This window comes from Oenanthe melanoleuca, chromosome 5, assembly GCF_029582105.1.
Source record: "Oenanthe melanoleuca isolate GR-GAL-2019-014 chromosome 5, OMel1.0, whole genome shotgun sequence".
Taxonomy (NCBI): domain Eukaryota; kingdom Metazoa; phylum Chordata; class Aves; order Passeriformes; family Muscicapidae; genus Oenanthe; species Oenanthe melanoleuca.
This window is the reverse complement of record NC_079339.1, coordinates 46,686,335-46,707,647: the sequence shown is the minus strand read 5'-3', so window position 1 is coordinate 46,707,647 and position 21,313 is coordinate 46,686,335. Positions and strand designations below refer to the sequence as shown.

General features: G+C 40.8%; 1 protein-coding gene across 4 annotated transcripts in view; it reads left to right on the top strand.

Annotated features, from left to right (window-relative positions):
• The window catches only part of SYNE3 (spectrin repeat containing nuclear envelope family member 3), a 61,644-nt gene that overhangs the window by 24,401 nt on the left and 15,930 nt on the right, over positions 1-21,313 (top strand). For all 4 annotated transcript variants that reach the window (XM_056492136.1, XM_056492138.1, XM_056492135.1 and 1 more), the window contains exons 4-17: positions 267-576; positions 4,920-5,081; positions 5,793-6,137; positions 7,277-7,413; positions 9,318-9,465; positions 10,183-10,365; positions 10,596-10,739; positions 11,694-11,828; positions 12,765-12,926; positions 13,625-13,788; positions 14,658-14,784; positions 14,946-15,101; positions 15,729-15,881; positions 17,116-17,154. In XM_056492136.1, the coding sequence (XP_056348111.1) occupies positions 267-576; positions 4,920-5,081; positions 5,793-6,137; positions 7,277-7,413; positions 9,318-9,465; positions 10,183-10,365; positions 10,596-10,739; positions 11,694-11,828; positions 12,765-12,926; positions 13,625-13,788; positions 14,658-14,784; positions 14,946-15,101; positions 15,729-15,881; positions 17,116-17,154 (2,365 nt within the window). The remainder of the gene's footprint in view (positions 1-266; positions 577-4,919; positions 5,082-5,792; positions 6,138-7,276; positions 7,414-9,317; positions 9,466-10,182; positions 10,366-10,595; positions 10,740-11,693; positions 11,829-12,764; positions 12,927-13,624; positions 13,789-14,657; positions 14,785-14,945; positions 15,102-15,728; positions 15,882-17,115; positions 17,155-21,313) is intronic.

Sequence of the window (21,313 nt, the reverse complement as noted above, 5' to 3'; positions counted from 1 at the left end):
ATCAGTGAGACCTCAGTGCTCTGCCTTCACACCTGGCCCACCACCCATCTGAAATGATGAGCTTGGTCAGGCATAGGGACCTTACACAGAATATATCTTCCCCAAAGCAGAGAGGACCTGGGAAATGAATCCAAACCCTGTGAAGTCAGAGCAAGTTAAAGTTGCTGAGAACCTTGTGCAGTGCTTTGAAGGCCTTTTGAGGCTGTTGGTCTGCCCTGCTCCCATCATCATTTCATCTAACTCCTCTCTCTTGCTCTCCCCAACAGCCGCATTGAGTGGGTCTGGCTGCACTGGAGCGAGTACCTGAAAGCCCAGGATGAGTTTTACACATGGATTCACAACATGAGGGTGACCTTGGAGCCTGACATTGAGTTGCAGCTTGGTTTAAAGGAGAAGCAGTGGCAGCTGAGCCATGCTCAGGTTTTGCAGAATGATGTCCTAAATCAGTCAGTCCTGCTGGAAAGGCTGCTGGAGGAAGCTGCTTCGTTGTTCAGCAGGATAGGTGACCCCAGTGTTGATGAGGATGCTCAGAAAAAAATGAGGGTGGAATATGAAGGAATCAGACAAGAAGCTCAGGTACATTTATAAATAATGGGAGGTGTTCAAATTCTTTCAATCTATGGTGTTGTTTGCTACTTGCTCCTTGAGTGATGGGGCTTACCTGGTAGGATTGCAAAAGGAAGCAGGGCTGAGGATCCCTGTTCTTTCAGTCAGTGGACTGTTTGAAATAATTGTCAAGTCCCAAAATGTCCTGGGGTGATGTTAATTGGGATGCTCTTGCATGGTGCTTTGTAGTGTGTTGCTGTAAAGTAACTGCAGGCTGCTTGCTGTTACCTAGTGAACATTGCTTTAGGTCATCTCTGTATAAAGTTTGAATTGTTCCTCATCTTTCAGCACATTAGTGGTTCATGTATAACCAGATGCAGAGTAGCCATTCCAGGAGCAAGGGAATATTACAGGGACACAGCATTGCTGGAGGAAGTAGTGTTAGTTGAGACCCAGAGCTGCCCTCCCTGCCTGCAGAACTGGGAAACACAGAAGTGGGAGTCAGCTCTGGCCCAACACTGCCCAGTAGCCAGTTCTACTATCTGAAAGATTTTCATGCACACAGATACTAATTCTTGACCAATACTAATCTTCCACCTTGAACAATTGTTAGATAGGCTGGTGTAAGGCATCCTGTTTCATCTTTCAGCACCAGTGATTTCCTTTCACCCTATTTCTGAGTAAAGATTTCAAAAAATACTTGTACTTTTCACTTCTAAAACTCACATAAAGACAGGATTAGACCATGTGGTATAGCAAGGGGCAGATGTCTGTGGATGAGCAGAGGAATTCAATTTCTTATTAATCAAATCAATAGAAATACTCTAAGGGATATTTTAAATACATATGCAGACACATCTATACCAAACATATAGAAATTTAAACCTAGTTTTTGCTCATAGTGACTTCCAGGAATTTCATAGGCTGAAATTGCCTGATGCAAATAGAAACCATTTGCATTACATTGGTTCTGCTCTCTGCCTCTGTTATAATGCTGCCTTCAATTAATTTCCACACCTACACACCAGTCCAGGACTGGAGCCTGGCAGTGATGGATGCTTTCCCTCTCTGGGTTCCATTATACAAAGTTAACTTCAGATCACATTGGATCACAGCAACATTGGGATGCTTGTTCCATTGCTCTGCTTGCTCCATAGATACATTTTTTCTTTTGAAGTAAAATACCACAAGCCCCAAAAGAGACAAAAAACCCCCTAAGCTGGCATCTTTTGTGAGCATGTAGTTCAGATACTTTTCTAGCCATAAGTATACAACTAATGCTAATGTCTCTCCAAAGTCTAGAGTATATTTGGAAATTCTGTAGCTGCAGCTGCCACAGAGAGGCCACCAGAAGATTCAGGCCTCAACACTGATTATTTCTTTTTAAAGATAGATCACTTGGTTACAAGGCATCTGGATATACAAATAAGAAGGTTCCTGGGAATTCAGGTGCTGTCTATCTAGATTGCTATTTAAAATTGTCATTCACTCCCTCCTCACCAAAATTATCTTTGGTTTTGAAGCCGGAGACACTCATTAGTTATTTAAATAAAGCTGTTCTTTCAAACAAGTAATTTGAATACTCAAAGTGAGAATGTGACCTCTCTGAGACTGATTATACATAGTGTGATTTCTCTAACAGACTTGGGTATGTGCTGGTGTAAATGAGATCAGGAAGTGGCTCATACTAGTTAGACAAAATATGTCTTTATTTTTCCAGCCAACTGAGACACTAGAAAAAGCTTTTCTTTGGCATTGGTTATAAATACCACATTTCATAGAAGGATGGAGTGAGAGAACCCAGCTAAGAAATTGTTCTTTCAGGAGGTATGGAACAAAGAAGGGACCTGGAAATCCTAGCATTTTGCAACTGAAGTAAATGAGGAGTTTATTATCTAATGCCAAGGTTACAGGCACCTTGGGAATTGCATTGGAAAGTATAACACTCATTAGAGAAACCCTGCCACCTCCTCCAACGGGCAGAGGAATGAATGAAAGAGCCACAGGAGTTGTAAGGGGACTGCTCTGGCCCCTCACATGATGACAGGCCAGACTAAATGTGACTTGCAGATGCCAGCTGAATGCCTGAGCAGAGGAGGCTGGTGTTTGTAGATTACACTGGTGTTTGAAGAGCATTTTTAGACTCTGTGCAGTTGTCCAGCTCTATCAGAAGGCAGGCTCTTGGACAGTGCTTATTAAATGGTTTGCCTGTGATATTGCCTCTGTGGTATGAGCAAATGGTGGGAGGGGTTTTTTTTGGTTGTTTTTTTTTTTATTAGTGCTAACATATGTCTTTAACATTCCCAAATTTTAAAAGCATATCTTTTAATTACGTTGACAGGAATATTTTTAGATGTGGCAGCCATTTCCTTTCTCTTGCCCAGGAAATTAAAAATATGCAGAGGTTAATGGTTGTGTGTTTTAGCGTAAATGATGATTTAAGATAGTAAGAAATGTTAGTATATACAGGATGTTGATATTTAGGAAATATATTGAATATTTCTGAGCACATCAAATTAATTTTGGTCCATGTTGTCTCTGTTAACTGAAACTAGATACTTAGAATAGTTTGCTGAAGTACCCCAAGGGTAAGACTAAAAGTATCTGGAAGGGCTACAGGAACTTTCTGTACTCTCCTTGAGACACTACAGAGGGATTTAAAGTAGGAACTTCCTTTATGTGCTCTACATTGCCTTTCAGATGAGGCTCATTTGCCTTCACTGACTGTGAAGGGAGCTTTGGGGAGAGGGCTTCCTAAGCCTCTGTCCACCTTCCTTGAGTACCCAGGGCTGGGCATATTCTGCCCAGACACATCCCTTTCTCTGCAGCCCATGGCAAACCCATTCTCTTCCTGTCTGTGCTCTTATTCTTTGCAGGGCCATGTCCTTGCTTCAAGTCTCCTCACCTTAGCCTAGTGAATGTGGATGTTGAATTTCACACTGTGCTGCTCCCCAAACAGCTATCCTAACAGGAGCAAGGGATACCTTATTTTTCATGATTGGAAAGTTCTCCTGCTTGAACTTTTGTGGGGGGAGGGCTCAGCCAGCTCTCTGTTAGCCCTTTGTCTGACAACTAGCACAGTCTGTCCAGATCCATGGCATCTATTCCTTGACCTCATAGACCAGCAGTGCACCCAAACTGCTTGTTCCTTTGTTTTAGCTGGCCAAGGCTAACTGTTCTAACTTCCTTTTGAACCCCCATATCAGCCTAGATTTTTTAGCTTAGTAACATCTCTGCTTTATTATTCTGGTTTTTGGAGCTTCTGCCAGTAATTCCCTGGATTCAATCAGCTTGGCTTGGCTTCACTTTGATGTGTGGCCCTTTTACACTGCTATAAGGCTGTCTTCTTCAGGTCCTTGACCTGTGTCCTGCATTGCACAAAATGAAACTTGGCCCATTGTCTGTGAGAGGAAAGGGTGACTTTCAAGGGTGCTGCAAGCACTAAATGGATTGCACAATGATTTATTTTTTTTTTTTTACAAGACAGCGTCCCTCAGTCGCTCTCCATTCCAACTGGAGAAGGGCAAGAAAAAATCAATCTGGTTTTGCAGAAGATAATACTTTGGTTGAATATTATACTAGTGAAACAACAGAGCAGGTGATTTGTGTCAAAATCAAAAAGTCCTGAACTTGGGCTGGCAAACAAGGCTAGTCTGAGCAAGTGTGACTGACTTGTGAGGAGTGCCTGGATCAGCAGGCAGCAACTCATGATGTGCAGGCCCTTGATAATTCAGGGATTGTTGGTTATAGGGTGCACAGGCAATAGCTTGAAAAATGAAGCCTGCTTTCCATTGGCTTGAATTTGCTTCCAGAGTCTGTGACACCACCACAGAATAGATTGTGACCTGCTAAATAAGTACAAAAGTGCCTGCACTACACAGTTGAAGGTAATGGTCATTTTCCATGCAGTCTGTTTAGATAATGAACAATTTAAAACAATTTTCATGCCTCTATTGCAGTCTTTTTTATTTTCATTTTGAGAGATAAGGAAGATGTACTTGTCTTTTTTTTAACCTGCAAGAGGAATGTAGCTGTTTATCTCTCAAAGTGAAAATCAGAAACAAACTTCCATCTCTTTTTTCTTTTTCTAATGAGAGAGTAGAAAGGTTGGGAAAGCCAGAAATTCACCTGACAGGACCTTGCAGTTTGTGTTCTTGGGGACTTAGACATTGAGAGGCTGCAAAAATCCAGTCAGGAGCAAGCCTTTGTGTACTTTTCTGTTCTGTTTCTCAAGGTAAACTTTGAATTCCTGTGGAGGCCAAGTGTTATCAGGGCTAGTGAAAAGGGAGTCTTGTTTATAAATTCTGGGTTACAGTGTGAAGGAAAAAGAGCCAGATAAGCACAGTCCTCACAATTTCTGATGTCTCTTACAGAACAGAGTGAAACTGCTTGAAACCATAACCAAGGAACATGAGCAGTACAGCACCAATGTCAACCAGTTTCAATCGTGGCTGAATGGTGTCACAGAGAGATTAAACTGCTGCATTGGAGAAGCAACCAAGTCTTCAGCAGAGGACAAGCTAAAGGCACTGAAGGTCCTTGAACAATATAGCTCTAACAAGGAGTTAGGATTGTGTGTTTTTCATGCCCATGTGTTGTTCAAACCATACCAGGGTGTCATTGAGAAAAGAATTACATGTACAAAACAGATGGTGATTTTAGCATAGGCTTGGGCAGATGAGTTGTGTGAGGTCCTGAAACTGTTTGTATGTATGGTTCTTCCAGTATGAGTCACAAACTGGTCTGGTTTGTTTTTCTTAAAGCCTCATCTCCAAGGGTTGTGTGATTCTTCGAGAATCTTGTTTAATAAATCAGATTTGGTAAATATGATCCAAATAGACCCTGAAGGTTCACAGTTTTTGAGAGTTTAGAGCTGGTGATGAAAGTTCTCAAAACAATATCCTTTATTTTGTGCCAATGCTTTTAATGTTTAGCTTAAAATTTCTGAGATCCAACTGTTGATATGTATCTAGTGCCTTCAGCTCCTGTTCTCTTTGTCAGGGATCTCAGGTGGTAAGCATTAACGAAAACCAATATTTCCAGAATCAATGGCAATTAGTATTACTTGGAAGCCAGTCAGGTGGCTAACCCTGGCTTCTGATCACTTGAAAAAAGACGTATTTTGAAATAAGAAGTGAAAACCAAAATACATACAACTAGGAGAGGTGGTCTTTTTTCCTATGATTTCAGCTTTTTCCCTAGCTTCCCATTCCTGCAGATAATCTTTATTTAACTTCTTTTTGCAGGAAATTGCCAAAGACATTAGGAGTGGTGGAAAAAAATGGAAGCACCTTGAAAATCAGTGTGCAGAGGTGATTCAGAATACCTCTCCACTTGGATCTGCAAGACTGAAGGATGAACTTGAAGAGCTAAGAAAAGCCTTGGAGAAGTTGAAACTTCTGAGTAGTCAGGAGGAGGAGAGATTGCTCAAGATCCAACAGTCTGAAAGTGCCTATGAGTCCCAAGCCAGACAATTAGAAGCAGACATCCAGAAGTTGAGAAAAGATTTACAGAGACTAGAAAATGATCTGGACCCTGGGGAAGGGGAAAAGACTGAAGATGAGTTTGTTATTCTATGGAAAAAATGCAATGTAAGTTGTTACCCTTTGTGTGGAGGATCAAGTGCAGCCAGAGACTGAGCATGCATAGTAACATCCAACAGATGCCTATCCCATTGGCTAGAGATGATGAGGAAAAGAGTATGACTGTGTGTGAGACACACTGAGGAAAATGTGAGTGCCAGCAATGGAATCAACTGGCCCAGCCTTCATCTTGCACTGCACAGAAGGAGAAGGGTTGGAGGATGTGCTGGAATTTGTGCCTAGAGTTCAAAGGGATTATATGCAAAAAGAGCACAATACAGAGCAAACAACACAATTTGCTCCACTTAAAAAGAAGCAGGAAATTAATGCCTCACTGTATATATAAATACACAGACCCGAGTACATATATTTCTGAGGTATTTGGTAAGACCATTGCTGTATAATATCCTTTATCTCTGCAAGATAGGTACCTCTCTTCCTTTACTTGCAGACACATCATCAGTACTAAGAAGTCCCAAGATTGTAACAATCCAGTATTTACACCAAAACCAATCTGCTGCAAAAATGAGTGCAAAAAATTTGTCACATATAAAGTAGATAAGAATCTTTACTATGCGTTTCCTCTCGAGGTCTGGTTTTGCTGCTTTCAAAAAATGCCTTTCATTGCTGTTTGTGTGTCTAGAGCTATGCAGGACTAACTGGGAAAAGTTTATGCAAAAAGGATCCAAAAAATTTAGAGTGGTTCAATCCAGCTACATTTGCATGGGTTTTTAGTTGTTTTTGTTTCCCTGAGTCACCCTAGAATTAACATTTTCTATATGTGAGTCTCTGAGAAAGATCTGTTCAGGCAAACAGATGCTGTTAAGGCTGCTCCAAAAATGCAGCTCATGTTAAATACTGCAATCAGTGAAGTGAAACTAGGCCTGTGTGTGATTCACTGTATTCAAACAGTGAGCCCTGCAGATCAGATGCAGAGACTGGGCAGTGTGAGGGGAGGAGGGAGTGCCTGCTGGAGAAAAACTGTTGCTGAAAATGTTTTCTGTCTTAGCAAAGACCATATTCCTTATAACCAAGAAAGAAACCACTGAAAGGGGATTTGTGCTTACTCTGAGACACAGCCTAAGTTCTTCATTTCATATGCCAGATACTACATAAGGTGTGATCTGTTAATTATTTTTATAATTAAGGCAACAAGAGCAGCTCTGGCTGCAGAAGAGTCAAAGATTGAGAGGCTGAAGTCTCAGCTTAAGGAACTGCTACGGTTTTCCCAAGATGTGCAGCCACATGCTGAGAGTGTTGTCTCTGCAATACACCACTATCAAAGGTACTGGGAAGTCTGATTATGGTGGGCAGGTGGGGGGAATATTGTCTTAAAGGATTGTCAGGGGCCTAAGAAAAAAGTAATATGTAGGTGATGGGTAGAAAAAAAAAAAGCTTTTTCTAATTACATCCGCCTCTATGTTTCAGTCAGGCTGTAATTTTGGCCATTTGCTAGGAGCTGGAGGCTCCTGGTCATTCTCAAGCAGTGATCTTACATCATTCATGTTGTGTATGGTTTGAAGAAAATTAGATTGTTGGCAGCTAATTTGATCTAATTAGCATTTTGTAATAATAATTTATGTATTTTGCTTGCCTTTCATGCCAGCAACTAGAAAATCAGGACAGGAGCTGTGGTAGTAAACGGTTCAGAAGAATTATGGCCCTCCCTTGTTGAGTTTGTTGCGGTGACTCACCAGCCTTAGCAATTATTTGGCAGAGTTTATTCCCCTTCTCCTGGCAGCCTATATGCATGTTCCTGTTTTCAACTTGCCTTGGGTTGGAAACTCTGAAAGTTTAGCCTCTCCCAGACTTCAGTGTTTCCGTTTCCAGGCTGCCTGGAATCAGGAAGTAAAGAAGCTGCAGCAAATTTTGCAAACTAGAAGAAAGGATCATATTTTTTAAGGGAGAAAAGAAGGTCAGTTCTTTTCCTGTATCCCAGCTTATTTCCCTCTGTGCACAGTATGCTGTCCTGCTGAAAGGGTTATAGGTCATTGTGGGAAAGGATTTCAGTTTTTAAGCTAGCAAGTAAACAATGCTGAAAGAGGAGCAAAGAAGGCAGGGGACTTGCTCTGAGTAGAAAATGGCAGCTGCTCCTTTGCCAGCTTCTCTCCACAGCTTCTTTGGGAAGTCTGGCAGCTTCCCACTGAGCCTGGCAGGGGCAGCAGAGCGAATGGCAGAGGACGTGTCAAGTCAGAACTTTCTATTTGCAGAGCTTTTGGCCTCTGCAAACTTGCCTTTGTTTAGCCCCGTCACGGCCCAGTGACACAGGTAAGGTTGTTGTTTCTGTTTGTATAGAAAGGCAGTATTCATCCTGGTTGGCATTGCCCTCACCTGCCTGTCTTGTAAGTGTGCAAGGTATGTTCCCCTATGAACATAAAGTGTGGGCTGCATTTTGCCATACCAGGCAGGATTCTGCAAACAGGGAGATCAGGCAAGCTGAGAAAAACAGGAGGCAGCTGCATGGGGTGTGTCACTGCTGGGCCTTGCACTCGGCTGTGTTTGGGATAAACCCTTTTAAGAGAAGCCTGGATATCCATTGAAGATTTGCTGATTTTTTTTTTTTTTTTTCAATAATAGAGCTGTGTATGCATGTGGGTACATATACATAAATACGAAGCATTTATCAGAATCACCTCTATATACTAATATAAATTTGACTGGTTCTGCAAAATTTAAAAGAATTGTATGTAAAATTGTATTTTTCACTTCTTGTGTTAAAATGAGGTTATCAAAGACTTTTTAATGTAATTTTTTAAAGACAAAACCTTGTTTTTTACAGGCAACTGCAGTTGCATTCTAGACACTCATGACTTGTTCCTCCTGTCAGTCAGTGAGACTGCTCTGATGATATGATTTGTTAAATCACACTGGTGACTGCAGCCAAGAAAGATCACATATACGGGGAGACTGCTGGCTTCTAGAAAAGCACAGTAGCTCCTGATACACAGTTGCACAAAAGACAAATGTGTCCTAAATAACAGCATCTAAATAAAGTTTTGTCAGATGTCTGTGACTGACAGAGCAGCTGTTGGTGTGCAACACCAGGCTCAGGCAGTACAACAGACTGAGGCTTTTGTGTTGTATGTGGTTTACACCCCAGTATTGTGTTAATTCATGCCTTGAAGAGTAGAATGTTTGGGCTTGGATTTCTTCATAATCCTTCTCTTGGTTGTCACTTTATCCTTACAGTGTTAGAGGCAAGACTTCTAAAATGAGCACTGATACAGAAACCAAACTGAGGAGACTCATCCAAAATCCCCTGCAAAGTTTTGAACAGTGGAAGCCATCGGTCCAGATGCTCCTGGAGACTCCAGAGCCAGAACTGGCTCACATCGAGGTAGCAAAGTGTTGCTAAGTTCAGAAATGTGGGTTTGACCAAGCCTGCATACATCTGCCAGGCAGCAGCAGCTGGAAGGTCCTGCCAGTGTGGGAAAACCCACAGTAGGGATTGAGGTCTTTACTTAGCTCCAGCTGTAGCCATTGTCTTATTTTTTGCCCTCCATTTGGTTAACTGGAGTTGTCAGCTGAATAGGCTGCATAAAGGAAATCTTTAACAATCTTTAACAAATATTGTTTGGCATTAGCCCTGATCTCCCTGGATGGGAAGTTTGTGGACTCTGTAAAAGAATTAATATGCACAATTTGTGCTTGTGCCCAGCAAGGTGTGTTTGTTACTTTGTCATCCCTGTGATCTCCAGAATAAATGTGTCTGTGAACAGGGATGGAATTTATCCTCAGGATGAGCATTCAAACTCTCCTTTCTGTTGGTTGTTTAGACCTCTCCTCTGCACAGACAACTCTTGCCATAGTACAGCTTACCTCTCTTTCTGTTCACAAAATTGATGCAGCCCTGGTGCCTTTAACATTATCAGGAAGATTTTTCCTTTAACTGGGCACTGTCCAGGTACCTTCTTTACCCCTTGTTGGCTCAGCATGCTGTTTTTACCTGACTTCATCATACTGCTTTGGTTGTGTGACTTGTGTCACAATAATACTGTTATATGATTTTTATTTTTTTTTGTATGAACTCACTGGAAGAGCTTTTCTCTTTCAGGCTGCTTTAGCTGAAAGCTCCCAGTTCAAGGAGAAGTTGATGACATTACAGCTAAAGAAAGACATGCTAAACAATTTCCTTGGTGAAGAAAAAGCAGAATCTTTTCTTCAAGAAGTTGCTGAAGCTTCAAAGGAGAGAGAAATTATACACAAAAGTCTGCTGCAAAGCAAGAGCAAACTCCAGGTGAACTACAAAACCCATATTCTGTCTTTGCCTTGATAAAGACAAGGATCAAGTCTTTACTAAGCCAGTTTTATACATATAAATTTAGTGCTAATCCCTTTTCCTAGGTTGATCAAATATTCAAATAAATTTGTGGTCTGCTGCATAATGTAGCTCAGTGTTCTGAATATGAAGCAGATATTGACAAAAGATGTTGAATGTTGGGCCTGTTTTTTTATTTCTCCATCCAGAATTTGATATTGCAACATAAGAACTTTGATGCTGGTTTTGCACCATTGCAGAAGAAATTATCTGCCATCAAAGCCAAATTAGATCTGGAGAAGGAGCCACGGCCTGACCTCTTGGGTAAAAAGACACAACTCCAGAGACTCCAGGTACATTACAGTGTTGTTAGGCCATGTTATCCTCAGCTAACTGTGGTTCCTGTTTGTTCATATTTTATGAGCATTGGGAATTCAATACCTTTCTCCTTGATTGTGTGTTAGATAATTTCATTTGGTCCAGTTTATAGCATGGGGGAATGAAATTAAAGCAGTGCAGATGAAGCACTGGCAAACTGAGCTTGAGGGAAGGAAGAAGCAGCTGGAAGCTGTTGGTGATACACCTTTATGGGCTAGTTTAATTGCTAAAGAAAATGTATCCTGGCACTTCCCACTGGCAGTGAAACTGCACAAGATAGATTAGTTCAGATTAACTTCTTCAGAAGAGTTTCCACTGTTCCTTTTGTATCCTCCTCTTTCTGCTCTTTACCTTGTCATTCAGCTGTGACACATGCTGGATTTACTGCACAAGCTGATTCAGCTGTCCAAGATAAGAAAAAAAAAAAATTAACAGAAAAAGATGATAATTTTTTGGCTGGTGTTTTGAACTGGTTCAGCAAAGGGTCCAACATACAGTAGAGCCTGTTCAAGGCAGGCAGTGGGATTACATACCTGGGAGAGGAGAGAGAAGAGCAGGAGGAAAAGAGAGAGGGGATGTGGCTCTGCCATGGTGAGCTATGACAGTTCAGCTGCACTGTGGCACTTCATCCTTGGTGACCACAGGGCTGTTATCACCACAGTTCTTTGCTGGTTATACTGTGGCTCCTTTAGCACTTCTCAGCAGCTTATCTTCTTTGTTATCTCCTGGTAACATGTAAAGGACATCCAACTATTTTTTTTAGAAACATTTACTCCTAGGCATCAAAATAATTAATTTTCTTAATGACAGTGGTTGTTGCTGGGTTTTTTTGTCCTCACACTTTCAAACAAAGCTACCTTTGGTGTATGTTTTGTGAAAGTTTGTGCCATACCTAGCACACTGCACATATGGAATCTTTTTCTCTGCAGATGATCCAAGATGATTTGGCAGAGCTTGCAATTCACATGGAGGAGGTGGAGAAACTTGTTCAGTCAAATACCACACACAGGCATGAAATGAACCAACTTTCATCTGACTCTCAGGCCCTGAAGAGATCACTGGAGGTAACATAAGGAAACTTTTAGTTGCCTGGGGAGTTGTCAGTTGCTTCTATTTAAAAATATTTTAAAAAATCTTTGGGCATATGACATTACATGCTTTGGGTGACAGATATTTTCATTTCAGGGTAAGAAGGCACTGAATTCTTATGATTTTGATAACTCTTCCAGGATTCTCTGATTATCTCTAATGTGATTTCCCTTGGGGATAGGATGCCATCACACAGATTTTTTTGTCTGTATAAACTATTTCTGGAGAGGGCCTGAGATTTCTGACCAAAAGAATTCATATTATCATAGTGATGCTTGCACTTCACTTTATTATGGGAGAGGGGGTTTGTACCAAGGTGTTTTTTATGGCTTTGTGACCTAAAAGTTAGTGAGAGAAAAGTGCTGTGATTGCTTTGTCCTGAGGCATTTTGTAGCTTGCAAACATACCTGTAATATGACCTCCAGAGCAATCTCAGAAGAAGAGCTCATAAAGTTACCTTAGCTGTGTAGTTCACTATAAAATTACATGTGTTAAAGTGTTACCTGAATGTGCACTGTGGAATTCTAGTTTCAATCATTCCATTTATCACTGAACTGAACTTTTGCCAAATGAGTCTGTACAGTCAATTCTGATTCAGGGAGTGTAAGATGTATTTGATATTGACTGGGGTAGAAAAACCCCAGGTATGTATATTCTCTGTTCCCTTTTAGCTGAGAAGGAAGGGAGCTATTCTAGTTCTTAAACCCCCTCGTGTGGTTGAATTCAGGCCTGCAGGAGCTTGGAGGTGTTTTCCACACCACTGATGCTAAAAGGATAGAGTTTTTGTCTTTCATTAATAACTGTTTTTTCCTTTTTGCCCATGAGGTTCTGTGCCCATCATAGTGTTAGAGCCTGTAAAGAAAGGGGTTTTTGTCTGTCTTTGGTTGCTGACAAATTTTTATCTTTTGTAGATGATGATACAGCAGAGTGAAGACCACGTTCAGAAGCATTGGGCATATAATGACAAACTGTCTGACCTCCAGCAGTGGATCTCAGTAACCAGGGAGAAGATTGACTCCTGCCAGGATGCTGATGGAGAGCAAAACATGGAGGGCAGGCTGGAAGACCTGGAGGTGAGAAAAGCATCTTAGTTTGAGATGTTAATTATTCACTTTGCAGCATTCAGACATTGAGTGGGGGTTTCTAGTGAGGATTTCCTGGTTTGGGAGAGTAATGATGTGTTTCTCCTTCAGTAACTGTTGGTTGCTCTTGCCTTTCTCCTTTGCCTTGTGTTGTGGTATCTGAGGCCATATAACAGACAAGAGCAGTGAAAATGAGTAAGTGTAGAGATGGATAAAGTATTATCCAAGGATTGGTGGTCTGTTCCTGTCAGGGTGATCTCTCTGAACAATACCTGCCTTTCCTGTGTGTACTCATCAATGCATTGAACATTCCTGCCATTTTAGCTGGCCCTCTACTTGTTGAACTGTTCCAAAGCTGCCAGCTTTTCCCTAGGTAGCAGTACTTTGCATCCTAAATTCACTCTGGTGTGATACTTCAGCTGGCAGACATTGCCTTCATATGGGAGACCAAAATCTTTCATGGGAAGGCTACAGAAGGAGGTGTGTGGACAGCTTGCACCCTCAAAGTTTTCCTATCAGCTCTTTGACCTGTTGGCTCTTTGGAAGCATCCACAGCATATTTTTTCCCACTAGGTATGTTCTAGCTAGTGCCAGCAAAACCAGCCTAGTCCTGGAACATGGCCTTCAGTCTGACAGCCTCTGCTTTACCCAGGATACCTCAGAGTAATTGTCAGGGCTTTGCATTTCAGAGACTGCTAGCTGAGTTTCCAGATAAGGAGATCCAGCTGCACCTTGTGGAAGCTCATGGCCAGTTGGTCATGGAGAATTCTTCTCCAGAGGAGACAGCCCATGTCCAGGCAGAGCTGGATCAGGTGAAGGAGTCATGGAAATCACTGAAGGAGATGGCAACTGGGTAAGTGTTCATGTAGGTCTTCCTTCAGCAAGGTTCTCTTTACTGCAATAAGAACAGGCACACTTGAGGCTTTATGCTCTGTGCTGTGAAAGTGAGCAGCCATACCATAATGCTAGAAGCAAGATGGGATTTCATTTGTTTGTAAACTGAAAATTGTTACTTTTAAGAATACCTTTTTAAGACTCTGTGAACCTCAATGTCTGTGAGTCTTCCTTTACCTCTTGTCAGAGTAGGGCTCACTCTTGTACTGCCAGTCTGTGTCAGAGGAAATTTGGCATAGACTGGGTGACTTGTGCTGTTCTGTCTTATGTTCCTGCTCTCCTTGGAGATGCCTCCAAGGAGGGTGTATCTGCAGTGGGATTTGTGCCTTTTGCCAACCTGCAGAAGTATAAGCAGAGCTAAAAATCTTCTCTTTAGCTGGGAAACGAGGACTTAATTTATTTTGCCTCCACTGTGCAATGTTGAAATGCTGCTTATATTTGCTAGTCTGTATTAATATTTAATGATGTACTGCATAGATGATTGTATTCATACATACTGTCAGAATAGGCACAAAAATTAAATTACAAAATCGAGGAAGGCTTGACTGTACTGCCTTCTGTAACCAGAAAGAAAGCTATATTACCAAGGTAATATTTTTAGTCCCCCAAAGAGAAGAAAACAAAACACTTAAAAATGTTAGAGCTAGAGTCCTGGTGCAGCTGTGAGACAGTCCAGTTGGGAATAACTTCAATAGTAATAGTCTTATTAGTATTAGTAATGATATAATAATAACAACAATAGTGCTGTTTTCCCAGAGCTGTCTCCCAAAGCCCCAGTCAACATGTGGATGTCCACTGCACTGATATCTCTGGTTTTGTGTTTTCAAGCCTCCTCAAAAAGTGGCAGTTAAGTAGACCAGTGGGTGACAAGAAGAAGAAAAGAGCATTTGTGGACAGCAGATGGATGTCTAGACCTGCTTTCCACCTTTTTGATGCTGATCCCAGCCATAAGCAGGTGAGATGGGGCAGTGCGTCTGCCTTCAAATCAGCTTCACGAGAAGAGTTTCATTGCCTTTATTTGATATTGTGGAGGTTAAGATTTCACAATCAGGCATTCAGAGGAAACATTTGACATAACAGTAAAGGCTTTTTTGTTCCTGTTGCTCTGTATCCTAGGAGAAGATGGGAGAAGGGCAAAGTGCAAGCAGCCACTTGAAGCTCCTACAGGAGTTTGAAGAGTGGCTACGAGGCGAAAACACCAAACTGACCAAAATTCTTGCTGGGACTCCATCTTCTGCAGAGGAAATAAAGGCACGCCAGAGCAAACTTGAGGTTTGTTTTCAGGGTGTGAATGGAGAAAAATATTGCAATAAGTGCAAATTCTTTCAGAATTAAAAAAACCCAAACAAAAACAAAACCCAAAACCACCTACCAACCAAAAACCCATCACCAAATATCCCCAAAAAATCCTTAAGAACAAATAGACAAAAAAAATTCAAACACTATGGTCTCTGCTTTATGAGACTCTAGAGTAGATGAAGCTCAGGAATTTTGGACTAATTTCATCCTTTTTACTAAGAATGGTCTGCCAGAGTGGAAGGGAAGGCAATGTCTGGCATTTAGCTGTTAGGCTGGACATTTCCAGTGTGGTATGGCAAAGATGTTCATTAAAAGAAGCTGATTAAAATCAGTGTCAAATCACTATTTGGTCTCACTCTTCCTGTTGAGTATGGCCAAATGCCATGGCAATTTGTTAGATTTGTTGGATTGTTAGAAACTAAACACAGAAATATCCGAGGCTACAGGAGTCCTGCAGGTGTTTCAAATCATTTCAGGCCAGAAAAGCAGTAACAAAAATAAATATACTATATTGCAGTAACAGTAACCACTGGTTTTTCAAATGCTGATTTTAAAAGTGGGGCTTTCCTAAATCCTGCTGACTCTTGTCTTTGCCTTTAGGAGCTGCAGTCTCATGTGCCTCATGGTCAGCATCTCTTTGAGGACCTCCTTCATCTTCATCCTGTCATTGGAAATTTGGAGGAGCTGGAGGACCTGCGCTACCGATGGATGCTCTACAAATCCAAGCTGAGAGAGTCCCTGAGTTCACCTGAGGTAGGTGACCACACACAGTCCACAGCTGCTGAGCTCTGCCATTTCTCTTTCAGCTTGCTTCACATTGCTAGTCTCACTTCAACAGGATATATGTGTGTCTGCTTGATTAAGAGTTTTGTGCTTTTTCTCCTTTGTAAGCTATGCTCAAAATATTTCTTAGGATAGAAGTTTCAAACCAGAATAATAAATGGCAAAGAGGTATGCAGCTGGGGACTGAGGGGTGTTTGTGTGTGTGAATACTTTGGATATATGCCTGGTTCTGGGCACATGGATTTCTATTTTTTGCCCTTTCTCCACACAACATTCTCCATAGAGTTATTTTTTGACAGTTCCTGCAGTAAGAATGTATTCAGTGTTCATTTCTTGTGTCTCCTGCTATGAGACAGAATAGTCACTGACTGAACTGATTCAAAGTGTGCACAGAAGGACCTCTAGTTCCTTTTGAAACAGTCTTTATAGGCTAATGATTTTGAACTAAATTAAGAGGAAGCATTTTAATGCAAAAATCAAATTATTAAAGAAGCTACTGAGTTCTTATATAAGACATGTTAAGGATGGCAGAATTCATGATCATATGTAAGATATTCCAGGTCATGCTAAAGATATTTCCATGTTCTTAGCATAAACATATGTTATTATTAATTAATATTTTTCTAACTTAACTACTCACATTATCTGAGCAGCTTCAAGATACCATAATCAAAGGATTAGAGTGTAAAAGTTTGTATTTAGTACTTTCTGTATATGGGTGCTTTCAAAGATATCTAATCTTAAGCACCTAAAATTTGAAGAATTTTAAAATTTTCTGCCTTGGGAAACCTTGTCTTGAAATCCAAAGCTTATTTAGAATATGAATCCTTTAACATGTATGGAAGCTAAGCATGGTTTTATTGATAAAGAGCATATTTCTGTGTCTTCTGTGGTTGTAATGACTCATGCTTTGTTAACCAAAACCTCTGTAAGCATTAACATAGTCAATAGGTGTCAGTACAGTCAAAGCTATTGCTGGGAGAACTGCTCATCTGATTCAAATACACAAGAACCTGAAAACATGTCATCTTTCTGCCTAATGTTGTTAAAAAGCCATTAAAAAACCTCCTGCTGGTTCACTCTGTCCAGGTGACCATGAATTTGAAAGAAACATCCCCTGTGTGGTGAATACTCATTTACAGCTCCTCTGGGATCTTAACTTCATGCTTCTTTCTTTTTCTTTTCTTTTTTTTCTTTTAAACAGACTTCTGGATCTTTGGAGGAACCAGACAGATTCAGAAAGGCAAGTTTCTTATTATTAAGCTGAAAAAATGTTTCACCAGACATTGTGTAGAAAATTATTTTAACTTTTTCTAAAGATTCCTGAAATCAATTTGTTTATTAAGCATCACTCTTACAGAATTTGTTGATTTTCTCCAGATTTTAAAATGGAAAAATGTTACAGAGTTTTTACTCTTGAACTAGGCTTACTGTACCTCTAGAAGCTAAATATCTATCTCCTGGGAGAGGAGGGAAACTCAGTTTTTATATATCTACATGCTATATGAATTTAATTTATTTTTCAAAAGAGACTAAGGAAGAGCCAGAATATCTCTCTCTAAAGGATTTAGTGGTTAAGTGCCTAAAATAATTTTGAAAATGGGACTTCTAATTCTTTAGACACTTGTGAAAAAAAATGCTATGGATCAATCAGCCCACCTTCTTTCTAATGCAGAAAGCCAAGGAAAGTCAAGAGATTTATCTAATGCTATTAGACTAAATCCTTATTCTAAGCAGCAGAATTCCTGTAATGGATTTTCTTTTTGAAGTGATGACATAAGAAACAGAAGCAGTACAGGAGATGATAAGGAGAAGCTAAAAGAAAACAAAATACTGCCAGTTTCTTATTAAACCAAGCAACACTTCTTCTGATCCCATTTTCATAAAGTCAGCAGATTATTCTGTCACAGTCTGCTTTGTTTATAGACACTGTTCTGCTTTGTACTGTCATCTCACTTTCCATTTGTTTTTAGAAGGAATGGAATAAGGCTTTATTTGCCCAACACAAAGGGGATGGGATGAATAATGTGTTGCAGGATCATAGTCACATAGTCATTTTAAGGTATATCAAACCCTTGATTTCTCCTGTTGCAACACCTCTGTAGAAGATATTTAAAGGGTGCAGTACCAAGCACTTCAAGCATAGCCAGAAATCAAGACTGTCCTCATTCTGATGAGATTTCCTCTAATACTCAAATGTGAAGTAGCAGCTCCAATATTTTTTACCCAGCAAAGTACTGATCAATTTTAAGGGAGTTTTCACACTTTCCTCCATAGTTCTGGCTGCAGTTCAGCCTCCCTGAAGACACCCAAAGACTTTCTGTTCTTGCCTGTCTGGCTCAGCATTAATTGTTTATCCAGTAAAGTCACCAGAATTTTTCAGGCTGGAAAAACATAATACTTGGTGTAGAGGCAGCCAAACATTTAGTAGTGCTTCTTTTCCCTAGAAGAGGCTCACAGGGATATTCCAGAAGACTGGCCAAGGAATTCTCTGACTTCATGTTGTTTGGTTGTAAGGAAAAACAAAACAAAAGCCTTAGGCATAAGTATGTGTCCTGTACAGTTAGATGCCATTTTTAATTAATCTGCCTCACCTGCCTTGGGGTACATGGTATTTATTCATCTTTAAACTCTGCAAATTAGGCTAAAGTCTTCAGTTAATTTTCAAAGATACTGGCTTAACATATAATGGCAGGCAGCAAACATTTGTCAATTAGGCCTACAGCAAGAGCACAAAAAACCTCCACTCTGTGAGTTTTTAGTAGCTACTGAACACAAAGAGAAGTAGCTCAGGGTGGAAAGGACTGAAGAATGAAATTCCCCTCATAAGCATGAGGGAAATGGCTCCCATTGCACTAACAAGTGATTTGCAGTTTCCCTTCAGCCAGTACAGATGTTGCTGTAACTTACACCCTGCTCACTTCAGTGAGATTTTGCTGACCTCTGGGCTTTCATTCTCTATTTAAGCAATATCACTACAACAAGAATCCAAGAGCTGGAAGCAGAAGTATCTTCTGGTTTGGTTTTGTTTTTGTTTTTTTTTTCATTCAGGTTTTATCAGGATGGGAAACAGTGTTGCTATAAGATTTTTTGAGCACCACTTAAGAGAGCCAGAAAATAATGTCGATCCCTTTTGGGTGTTTCATGTTTGGCCTAAGAAAAGAAGAAAACCAGGCCAGCAGCAGAGTTCTAAGCTAAGCAGTTTACTGTAAATTCTGATTTAAGACCTAAAATTTGGGTAGAAACTAAAGAAAGATTAAGCAAAATATTTTTGTGTGCATGAATATCTTTTCAAAGCTATGGTAAAGGAAGCCAACTACCTTGAAGAGAATGGCTGATCTCAGGAGTTGGTATCTGCAGGAAGTGCAGATGGCTGCATCACTGTGCTTGCAACATCCAGTGAGTTTGCATAAAATAGGATCAGGTTATCTCTAATTTGCCAGGTCCCTCATGCTCTTGAGTTACACAAAATCAGCAGAAGTGGCAGAAGTTGAGGTATTTTTGGACTGATCTCTGCTTTTTGCAGCACAAGGTCCCCAGTGACTCTGCTTGTCTCTCCTGTTTGAGCTGTGAATATTTTGCAGCAGCAGCAGATCAACATGGAGAAAGGGAAGACCCAGCTGCAGCCATTCTCATTCGATTGCCTTCTGATTCTATTCCATTTCTGCATGGCCAAATGTTGGGCAGAGTAGAGCCTGCTCCACGTATAGTAATGTGCTTTTTTTTCTGATCATTCATCCATTGCTGAGGACATGCCCCTGCCACTGGTGCCCTTAGGAGCAGAACAGCCTAATGATTGTGATGTGAGCAACTTCTTGTTGATTAACAAAAAACAGTTGCAGGAAATTGCACTGGCTGCAGTGAATTTTTAGCAGGTGCCAGTGACAGCCAATGTAGATGGATATTTCTGCAGGGTACCTAGCACACTCAAGAACATAATCAAGTGCTCAATAATAACTATGATAAATGTTACTTTCAAAGGTTGGCTCCCAGCTACCTGAAAATATTCCATGAGCATTCTTAGCATAAATAGGAAGTCGAAGGCTCATTACTTACAGGTCTAGGTAGCACTGTTTGATTTATTTTCTCAGGTGCTCAGAGTAATTACACTTCCTTGCTAAACAAATGATCTGGCTTTATTGTTTGTACAAACAAAATAATTAGAATTCATTACATCAGTGGTCAGCTAATTGCTTCCTTTGAGATTCTGCTAAGAGTAATCTCCTGTAACATACAGACAGAAGGAACATGTAATTTAATCTTATTTAGAGACACCATTGATCTGGAGTCAATCAAATTAATGCAGTCATTCAGGAAACTGCAAAGCAAGAGCTGCCACAGCTTGCCAGGAAGAAAACAGTAGTGTGGTCTGCTCTGCCCAAGTGCAGATATGATGGGGGTTCCTCATGCAGAAAAGCACAGTTCTGAACTCAGTGTCTCACTGTCCTTTTGCAGAGGCCACATAACCTCTAATCAGCAGAGGCTGATCTTAGTTCCTGCTGTGGTTTATAGCATTATGCTTTGCCCAAGATCTCAGTTCTGTGGTGATAGTACTATCCAACTCCCCTAATTTCCCTCTTGAGAAGGCCAGCTGTGATTTGCAATGTATTGTTTATCTTGGGAGAGGGACACTCATGGCTCTGCATTGAGAACTGATGAGAAGCCCAGCTCCAAACTATCTCACACTGATATAAAAAACCAATTTGGTTTGAGAGATCAGCCTGTGATCCCCCTGTAACTGTTCTCTTCTTGTTGTCAATAACCTGCCTCTGTGAGTGACAGCTGAGTAAGTACCTGGTGGGATCTCGAGTGGCAGAAGCACAGGGCCTCTCAGAGGCAAAATGCTTCTCCAAAACAAGTGGTGCTTAATACTCCTATCCTGGCATGCTCCTATCCAGGATGAAAGGAATGTGAAAGGAATGTATGCCAAGCTCTTGTTTCAGCCTTCCTGGCAGCTCTGTTCTCAGAGGAATAATGAAGTGGTAGAATCCTTACCTATGTAGGTGATCCTTTCCAAGGCCTGTCTGTTCTTCCTTAAGAAGTTCTTCCTCTGTCCCCATTGCTGCAGTTTAAGCCCAAGATGTAGGGACTGTGGAAGTATGCCTGGATTCATCCTGCCTGGGCATTTAACTTAGGGTTTCACACCATCATGAATTGTGCTGAGAGTGTAGATGATGGTTGATTCTCCATCTCTTCTTGTACAATGGACTAGGAGCCACATTCAAAGCTAACACAAAGGATGTGTTCTTCATGCCAGCTGGAGCTCCTTGCTAAAGAATATTGAGGACTCTGTATAGTTTATGTAGGTTTAAGGCAAAATTGCACAAGTATCTGGAAGAAAAACTCCCTGAATGTTAAACAGATGAACAAGCCCTGTCAGGCTCAGGAAACTGCCTGAACTG